Genomic DNA, 10782 nt, shown 5'->3' with positions numbered 1-10782 from the left:
TGGTATGGTAATCAGGTCTCTCTTGTAAATGAGTCCTCGATGCTCAGTGGGATTTACCTGTCTAAATAAAGGTTGAATGAATAGTATGGTATGGTATGGTATGGTATGTTATGGTATGGTGTGGTGTGGTGTGGTGTGGTGTGGGATGGTATGGTATGGTAGGCAAGGCAGTAAGCAATAGGTGATCATTGGTGTTAAAGATGGGAGCTGGCTGCGGACCACCAGATCTGGAAACCCCCTCCAGCCCACGTCTTTACCCCCGGCTCGAACCTCCCTCAGAAGTGGCATCTATACTAATCAATAAATCAAGGAAACGTCAATTAAGTTTTATCAATTTTATTAGAAAAGGCAGGAAAAGATTACAATTTTACAGCGTTGGACTCTACAGTCTGTTACGCGTTCACAGACCCGGGAGAAGAGCCTCGAATTCCCATGTCATTACTAATTTATAGGGTCCTAAGGCTCCACCTTCACAGAAGGGGAGCTCAACCTATCTGTGTATTAGGGGGTGTGGCTAAGTGTGATCTCAGTGATCTTATGTGGTTCTGACGTGTTAGGAAAATATGAGACAGTGCTTCAAAAGCCTTTCTACGTCATGTGGCAAGCCGATTAAACTATTTCTTGACTGATATTGAAAATCCCAGGGAGACTCTTTTTAGAGTTGCTGGCCCAGTTTAACTCAGTCAGAACCGGGTCATAATTTCATTATAATCCCGTCTTTGAGCAGATCAAAACCGTAGGACCAGTCTAGATTAAAAATATCTTAACATTGGCTTGGCCTTTATTTATTTAAAAAGTAATACATTGTCATTTAAAGAATTCCTTCCTTCAATCATCATTCAGCTCTTTATTAATAGACAAACAGGGACCTGTTAAATGACAGGCTGTGATGTCTGTTTACATAAAAAACTCAATATTTGTCAATGAAGTCAATAAATTAAATAGATTAAATGGGATTTAATCATTTTAATCACAACGTTATGAAACGAAAAGGAGAAATCAGCAAGATGAGAGTTATGTACATAGCTTGATGGAAAGTTCATTAGTTTTCAGATGAACCACATTTTTGGACAACTTTATCTTGACCAGTTGAAAAGGAATAAAAAAAACCTTCCTTTGCGTGTCATCTTTCAAGCACTGCAGCACAATCACTGATACATTTAGCCTGTAAATATATATAAACCCTACTGTTCATATTAATATGAAATGCTTCTAAGGTCAGAGTATCTTCCTCTGCAGTAAATATTAGTTTATACCAGTTGGTACATAATATTACATATTTACAACAGGTTTGTATCACATCAAACATTATTACTGTTATCTGAAAACACATGCAGGTCACTGCCATCAAATGCCCTTTAAACGAAAAGTGCATGTTCAGTTCTTTATCTAAAAACTTGTTGCTTGAACTTTTTTCAGATAGACAAGTTCACAGAGGGAAAGTGTGCAAGTGAACCCACTTATTGATCTTCATCAGCTTTTTGGCTGAGAAGGTTTGTCAACTTAAACCCACTAAATTTGGGAAAGGGATGTGACATTTCAGCTCGGTCTGTTCAAACCTGCATGAAATGGGTGAAGGGCCACTGAGAGTACACAACCAGAGCAGAGGGTTTGGACTGCATGTGCACTAAATGTGCAGAGGTGAACAGGTACAGGGGGTTAGTGGGAATATAATTTGGAATTAGACACTTGTTTCAGACTTGTATGCACTCATTTTAGCTTTTAAGGCAGTGTCTCTACAGAAACCTCCACTTGTTTCCTACAGGTGCACTCCTGTTGTTAATCCACAGGTAAAGTTAGTAAAGTCTGACAAACAACGCAAGACGAAATACTACCATTAGATTCTGAATGCTGCAAGTCTCCAAACATATTCAGCACCTGACGGCCCATCATTACGTGAACGAATGCATGTCACCCGCTGTCTTTGGTGACAGAAATTTAAACAGAAAAATGTTTTATGTTGAGTTATTGCCAGATTTGTGAAACTTTGCAAATGAGCATCTCACGCAAGATTTCCCTCTCGCAAAATGTGACAGCGCTCAGGGAATGTGGCAAACATGACTCTCAGCTACTACTGCATCAAATTCAAGCTCTGTGTCTGTATTAACCACAGTGTTAGAGACGTTTCTGTGTTAGCTAAAGATGATTAGCTGTGGCAGCCATCTTGAATTGGGTGACTTCAAAAGTTGTGAATTTATCTCCTTCTGAGTTTCATTAAAATCTTTCCAGTGATTTATGAGATATTTTGCTAACAGATAGACAAACATACACAGACAGAGGCAAAAAAAAAAATAATTGTCCCTTTCGGGATAGTTATTAAAATCGTTGTTAAAAAGTCATTTAAGCAGAAAACTCTACGAGCTGCACAAAGTTATTACAGATTTGAAGACAAGAAGTTGAAGCAGCTTGTAAACCAAAATATTACGACCATTATTGTCCACCTGGGCGGTCTGCATTCATCCATGTAGCCGGGATCAGTTTTGTGCACGCACGCACGCACGCACGCACGCACGCACGCACGCACGCACGCACGCACGCACGCACGCACGCACGCACGCACACACACACACACACACACACACACACACACACACACACCCCACACACACACACCAGATTACCTTGTGAACCTTGCTGGGATTCTCCAGCCACGTGTGGTACATCTCCTCCACGTAGTTGGAGCTGGTGCCGTTCAGGAAGGGCTCAGCGGCCACAGGTGCATTCAGGTGCCTCACAACCTGAGATGTGCTGAGGAGTCTTTTAGGTACCAACAGTCTGGTCTGAGACGGGCTCTGGGTCGTGTGTGCAACAGGTAAAGGCCGTAGCCGTGTAACAGTAGTCCTTAAGCGGTGCATGGCAGCAGGTCAGTCACGGCTCCGTAACCCTCACCTCCTGCAGAAATATCCCAACTGAGGAGATCCTCTCAGCTCCTTCTACGGCCTTCTGAACTAACGAAGATGGTTTTCTCACAAATCCTGCCTCTTGTCTTCTCCTCGCTCTCCTCTGGATCTGACTTCAAAAAGGAAAGCTGTGTTAAAGAAATTCTTCACTTGTGAAACTTGTCCGAAAGTTAAACAGTTTGATTTTTTTCTTAAAACCAAAGGCATTAAAGTTAAAATCACGCTGTGAATGGATTTTATGATTATGGGATCAATGAGCTTCATGCTTCAACACAGTTCTGTGCTTTGTTTAGGATTGTGGAGGCTAATGTTACAATTTGTGTTCATGTTTACATCCTTTTTATCTCAAGCTACTGAAAAGCAAAGGCAGTCAATAATGACCGTCACTCCTGTCTGAGTGCGGTGAACCAAGACTGAAATAAATCATAAACATTTCATCTCATGTGTGACTGACCCTCATCAGCTCTACATCCAATTTTTGAAAAAATGGCAGAGTTAAAGTCCATTTTGTACACATTAATATAATACACATTTATGTGTCTACTAAGATCAGTTTGCCTTGGCAGCCATCTTGAATAGCACTCAAGTTAATGAGTTGTAGAAGCATATCCAGTGATTACTTTCTGAGCTTTATTACCAGCTGGCCACAGGTTAGAAAGAACAAAAAAAAACCCAATTGTTTTCGTGGCATTTATTAACAAGAAACATATAAATTTGTTTCCTTTATTAATGAAAAACAACAGCTTCATTTGTCAGCTTATAATAAGCCCGGACCCAACTTCATTGAAACAAAAGCTGTGCCCTTTAATATATGTTTTTATAAATTAATAATTGATCACTTTGTCCCTAAATGCTGACAGAGAGAAATGGCTTTTTGTAGGGTTAGTAAAGCTGTGCTGCTTGAAAGGGTCAAAATCGTGTCAATAACAACAAACAAACAATAATTAAATTTAAAACAGCATGAAGCTCTATTAAATGTGATTTAAACAAGTTGTTGTGTTCTGAGTGGAGCTGCTGATGTTAATTAGACTCAGATATATTTATTGATTTTAGATGCTGAAGTATTAATTTTTATAGCAACAAACAAAAGCCGTCCGTTACAGTGACAGAGCGCACGAGCTCGGACCAAACTAAAGGGCCACGCGCGACACTCAGACAGGTAGTCTTCACAGACTTCATTCGGGTTGTTACCTTTCTGTTGGGGTTCCTCCTGCTGCCTCTCGCGCCGCCGTGTCAACCAGCAGGGAAGTCGGCAGAACGTCAGTGCGCGAGCTGCGTCTGTGCGCGCGCGCTTGGGCTGGAGCGGCCGCGCCAGTGACGTCACAGGAGAAGAGCGAAGCGGTCAGAGCCAAACTGACAGCAGGAAGGAAATGTTTGCGTGCGTGGACTCAGAAACAGGAGTTTTACAAATTACTCATGGACATGAAAACACCGCAGCAGCTGATTTCTAACTTCAAAACAACTTGAAACTTCTCAAATGTCTCTCGTGTGTTGCCTTACATCTGATTTTCAGTTTGATTATAACTGATGACACAAAATACTCAAAAAAAACTAACGATATATTTTAAATCATCGTTCATATAAATTAACCATCTCCACTTTGAAGCTTATCATTACTTTCATAACATTATTAAAATTATATTTACAAGTAATCTGTTCTAATCTAACCCAATACACTCTTGAATCCGATTGAATCCCAAAATTATCCAATTGTGGACGTACATCCAAACTTTATTCTGTTTTACCCACATTTGTTCAGTGGTTCATGAGATATTTTGTTAACAGACAGTCTCCAACTCCAACAGTTTATGCCACAGTTGTGTTCATAGATGTTGCCCAATGTGTAGTGAGTTAGAAACACACTACATTTACACTCAATATATGTAAATCTGACAGAGTTAGAGCCATTCTTCTGTTTGCTAATAGCTGTGGCAGACATCTTGATCAGAGCTGACTCCAAAATGTAATCAGTGGCTCACGAGATATTTTACTAACGCTACAGGCAAACAAACACACACAGACAAGATAAAAAAACATTTCTCCCTTGTGCTATCGGAGGCGAGTGATAATTAAACCAACAAACAGAATTGGAAACAGAACAAAGAAGAATGATCAATGATAAGATCATGTGAAAAACACAATTGACTGCAAAACATAAAAGTGAAAATAACTCGACTATAAGCTAGCCACGATCACAAATAAAACAAATAATAAAAACAGCGGGCGGCATGGTGGTGCAGTGGGTAGAGCTGCTGCCTCTCAGTGAGAAAGTCGCCGGAATGAATCCCGACTGCATGGGGGCCTTTCTGGGGGGAGTGTGCATGTTCTCTCCGTGCATGTGTGGGTTTTTTCTGGTACTCCAGTTTCCTCCCAGACCAAAACTATGCATGCTAGACTGGTTGGTAACTCTAAATTGTCCCTAGGTGAGAGAGAGTGAATGAATGGTTGTTTGTCTCTATGTGTCTCTGTGATGGATTGGAGACCTGTCCAGGGTGTCCCCTTCCTCTCGCACAGTGATGGCTGGACACGGGCACCAGTGACCCCTATGACATGAAAAGGAAGAAGCGGACAAAAGATAATGCATGGATGGATGAATGGATGGATGGATGAATGGATGGATGGATGGATGGATGGACGGATGGAATAAAAAAGCTCACATTAGATGTTCGTGTTTTGTTTGATGAGCACAAAAGAGACAGAGTACAGTTAGGTTACAGGATGTATTTCAATTCAGTTTATTTATATAGTGCCAAGTCACAACAGGAGTCACCTCAGGACACTGAACAGAAACATTAATATATAAATAAAAAGTCAGTTAATAACATTATTTATCTGAGAAGAAGACTGCTTTGAGTTTAACTCCATTGCAGAACTATCATCTTGAGTAAGCATGAAGGTGACAGTGGAAAGGAAAAACTCACTCATGAGGAAGAACCCTTTAGCAGAACCACTCCAGAGACCAGTCCAGAACCAGAGACCAGAGACCAGACATGCTGGCTAACATATTTAACTCCTCCCTTACACTGGCAACAGTTCCCACCTGTCTGAAGACCACCACCATCATCCCAGTCCCAAAGAACTCTACAGTGACTGGTCTGAATGACTATTGGCCAGTGGTCCTCACCCCGATAGTTGCTAAATGCTTCGAAAAACTGGTCATGACCCACATCCAAACAACCATCAACATCAACAAGGACCCTCTTCAGTACACATACCACAAGAACGATCAACAGAGGATGCCATCTCCTCTGTGGTTCACACTGCACTCAACCACCTGAAGCAGAAGGACTCCTACATCCGTATGCTCTTTGTGGACTTGACGTCTGCCTTCAACACCATGATACCCCAAACCCTGATGGACAAACTATTTACAATAGGACTAAACCCCTCCATTTGCAATTGGGTACTAGACTTCTTAACATACAGACCACAGTCAGTGAGGATCCACTACTTCTCCTCCACCACCATAACCCTCAGAACTGGCTCTCCTCAGGGATGTGTGTTGAGCCCCCTCCTGTTCACTCTGCTCACATATGACTGTGCAGCTACCCATCCAGGCTGTCACATTGTAAAGTTTGCAGATGATCCAGAGGTGGTGGGATGCATCACAAACAATGAGTTCAGCTACAGACAAGAGGTGGAACAGCTGGAGAGCTGGTGCAGAGAGAATAACCTTCACATCAATGTGAAGAAGACAGAGGAGATGATTGTGGACTCCAAAAGGAACAAACACACCTATACCCCCCTGAACATAAGAGGATCTGCGGTGGAAGTGGTCTCCAGCTACACGTATTTGGGTGAACACCTGAATGATAGCCTCAACTGGAGCAACAACACCACCAGCCTGATCAAGAAAGCTCATCAGAGACTCTACTTCCTCAGACGGCTGAGGCGAGCTGGTCTAAGAAGCTCAGTCCTCACCTCCTTCTACAGGTGTGCAGTGGAGAGCATCCTGTGCTCCAGCATCAACGTGTGGCATGGAGGCTGCACAGCTGCAGAAAGAAAAGCTTTGCAGAGAGTGGTGAAGGCTGCACAGAAGACTGTTGGAGTCAGTCTCCCCACCATCACAGACATCTACACCTCCAGATGCAGAAAGAGGGCCACCTGCATCATGAAGGACCCCACTCACCCAGCACACACACTTTTTGCCCCACTCCCCTCAGGAAGGAGGTTGAGGAGCATTAAGTGTAGAACCACTAGACTGAGGAACAGCTTCTACCCTGAGGCTGTTAGACTTATGAATAATCACTGTGAAAAAAAATCACTGTAATGCCACTTGATTATTGATATGCTGCTGATTTGTTTCAGGCTGCTGTGTTCATTCGTACTCATCTGCTCACACAGACTCATGTTCATGCTGCCGTTGTTCGCCATATTCTTTTGCACTATTTAGTGTTTAGCAGTATTTTTAGTTAAGGTATTTCATAGTTCATATCTTAGATCTTATTACTGTTTTTCTTTACAATTTATGTACACAAGTTTGTTCCACCACATGTACCACATGTTGTGCGAATGATAAATAAAAAAACCTTGATCTTGACCTTTTACTCAGGACAAGCGCCATCTGCTTCGACCGGCTGGGTTTGAGAGGCACAGGAAGGAGGAACAGATACACAATGGCAGGTCAAGAATCACATGTTAAGATAGAAATAGTATCAAATGAAACTATTCATTTTTAACAATTCATTTAAGGAAATGTGGTCAGTTTGTCCTCTAGTAGTCTAAACCTATAGCAGAATAACAAGCCAACCCTAACTATAGGATTTATCATAAAGGAAAGTCTTAATCCCAGTTTTAAAACTGGATAATGTGTCAGCCTCACGGACACAAACTGGAAGTTGGTTCCACAAGAGAGGAGCCTGATAACTGAAAGATCTTCCTCCCATTCTGCTTTTGGAAACTCTAGGAACCACAAGTAAACCTGCAGTCTGAGAGTGAAGTACTCTGTTGGGAAAATATGAAACAATAAAGTCATGAATATAAGATGGAGCTAGGTTGTTGAGAGCTTTGTAGGTTAGAACTAGGATTTTGAATTCTATTCTGGATTTGACAGGGAGCCAATGGAGAGAAACTAAAACTGGAGAAATATGATCTTTCCTACTAACTCCAGTTAAGACTCTGGCAGCAGCATTTTGGATCAACTGAAGACGTTTTAAAGAAGTATTTGTACATCCAGATAATAAATCATTGCAATAGTCCAGTCTAGACGTGACAAATGGATGAACCAGTTTTTCTGCATCATTTTAGATAAGATGTTTCTAATTTTTGTGATATTACGCAGGTGGAAGAAGGCAGTTCTAGTAACGTTTTTAATGTGGGGGATAAAAGACATGTCCTGATCAAAAATAACACCAAGATTTTTAACATTAGAGCTGGAGGACAGATTAATGCCATCCAAGGAGGGAGAAAGACTGAAAAAAATATTCCTGAGATGCTCAGGTACAAAAACTAAAACCTCAGACTTGTCTGTGTTTAAAAGCAGAAATTTTAGGGTCATCCAGATTTTTATGTCTTTACGAAATGCTAAGTAGCTGATTGGATTCATTGGGTTTCATGGACAAATTTACCTGAGTATCATCAACATAACAATGAAAATTTGTCCCATGCTGTTTAATAACATTATCTAATGGAAGTATACTGTATACAAACTAAAGAGTATTGGTCCAAACATTGAACCCTGAATCTGTAATCTATAGTGTAGATTATAGTGAAATACAGATTTTTACTGAGCAAATACATGAGTAAATGGTTTGGAAATAAGTCATGGGCAGTCCAGCAGCACAAATGGGCATTGGTTAGAACGGTCGCATCCTAGCAAAATGTTCACAGAATCCAATCCTGTCCTGGGACCTTTCTGGGTAGTATTTGTATGTTCTTCCTGCTCATATGTGGTTTTCCTCCAGGTGCGCCACTTTCTTCCTACTGACCACAAACATGCATGTGGTAACTTAATTGGTCCTATGTGTGATTGAGAATGTGAATGGTTGTTTGTCGCATTTGCCCCAACGAGTTGCTGTGATGCACTTGCAACCTGCGCAGGATGTACCTCGCCTCTTGCACAGCATAAAGATAGACAGATAGTTAAAGATGTTTAATTATTTATTTACTAACTAAAAGCCTACTTCTGAAATTCCAACAGGGGGTTGGCTTGAAACACAGCACTGAAGGCTACCTATGAGACAGATCTGTCCTCTGCTTGGGGTACGGAACATTTCCGACTTAAAGAAACTGGTCCAGATGACATGATTTAACCTTTTTTTGTTGTTTATTTACTAACCTTTATTTAACTAGGTAAATCCCATTGAGATCACATAGCTCTTTTACAAGGGAGGCCTGGGCCTTCAGGCAACCTAACATGCATGTTTTAGACTGTGGGAGGAAACTGGAGCACCTAAAGAAAGCCCATGCAAACACGAGGAGAACGTGCAAACTCCACAAAGAAAGACCCCATGCCCAACCCAGGGATCGAACACAGGACCTTCTTGCTGTGAGGCAACAGTGCTAACCACTAAGCCATTGTGCAACCAGATTGATACCAGCCCTGAAAGAAAAAGGTAATGAGAAAATAGATGAGACAGAGAGATGGTTGGATAGTGTAAAAGCACAGAATTCATTCCTGAAAGTATGACTTGACTTATAGGAAATAAAGCTCTTTAGAATACATAAGAAATGCCTCTGGCAAAACTGGTCCCACAACTGCTGCACCCTGCCTCAGCCTTTTTATGGTAATAAAAGTTAATGCAGTTAGTGTTTTGGCAACAAAACTCCACAAGTAACGCAAATACAGATCTGTGACACAAACTAAAATACAGGAAGTCATGAACACTTCAGGAGATAACACATTCCACTAATGTTTGAGCAACAAACCTAAGAGATCTAGTGGATCTAGTGGATCTGTATCTTGATCTCAGAACTGTAGTGAACTGCTGGTGTCAACTGTCAGTCATCCAGGAAATGGTAATCCTCCTAACAACCTAAAATAAAGCACTTGCTTTATGACCATTGAGGATGTTTTGCTTTTTATTGGAGATTTTTCATTTCAAAATTGAAAGATGCCACGCTGGTGAAGGTTCTCAGTCATCCAGGACATGGGCAATCCAAACAAGATTAAAAACTAAAACAACTGGATTTTATTTGTAACTGAAGACGTTTCGCTTCTCATCCGAGGAGCTTTCTCACTTCAAAGAACAGCGAGTGTGGGGTTTCAGTAATAAAGCTGAGCTATAGATACATACCTGTATGCAGATTCCCCTATCAATCCTCACAATAGGGGCTAGATGCCACCTTTCAAGGTGTCAGTTTATAAACTTAAAGAATGAGTCTGACTAAATTTACGGACTGACTAGACACACTGGTTCAGGTGGCCTGATCCAGTCACAACCTTAGCACTATCATGACACACATACATGGTCTCTGCTCAGCACACACAAACTTGTAACACGGATGTTGTGTGGATGAATAAATGGCATCAAACTAAATAAAAGCTATGAACTAAACTAATGTAGCTTTCTATCACACTGATATGCTATTTTGTGGATAAGCTGTTTCATGAGAAGAAAAAAACCCACACACACATACTGTATATATCCATCCATCCATCCATTATCTTTACCCGTTTGTTCCATTTTGGGTCACGGGGGTTGCTGGTGCCCATGTCCAGCAATCACTGTGCGAGGGGCGGGGTACACCCTGGACGGGTCGCAAGTCCATCGCAGGGCCACATAGAAACAAACGAGACAAACAACCATTCACTCTCTCACTCACACCTAGGGACAATTTAGAGTTACCAATCAGCCTAACATGCATGTTTTTGGTCTGTGGGAGGAAACCAGAGCACCCGGAGAAAACCCACGCATGCACGGAGAGAACATGCAAACTCCAC

General features: G+C 41.5%; 1 protein-coding gene across 1 annotated transcript in view; it reads right to left on the bottom strand.

Moving 5' to 3' along the window:
- The window catches only part of ogdhb (oxoglutarate dehydrogenase b), a 35355-nt gene extending 31157 nt beyond the window's left edge, over positions 1–4198 (bottom strand). Inside the window, exons 1-2 of the mRNA XM_037692154.1 lie at positions 4092–4198; positions 2622–3013 (exon numbers count right to left, since the gene is read on the bottom strand). Coding sequence (XP_037548082.1) covers positions 2622–2855 — 234 coding nt within the window. The 5' untranslated portion in view covers positions 2856–3013; positions 4092–4198. The remainder of the gene's footprint in view (positions 1–2621; positions 3014–4091) is intronic.
- Positions 4199–10782: the final 6584 nt, after the last annotated feature.

The sequence above is a fragment of the Nematolebias whitei genome, chromosome 18 (assembly GCF_014905685.2).
Source record: "Nematolebias whitei isolate Nwh7 chromosome 18, NemWhi1, whole genome shotgun sequence".
Lineage (NCBI taxonomy): Eukaryota > Metazoa > Chordata > Actinopteri > Cyprinodontiformes > Rivulidae > Nematolebias > Nematolebias whitei.
The sequence above is the reverse complement of the archived record's forward strand: the minus strand, read 5'-3'. Positions and strand labels throughout refer to the sequence as shown.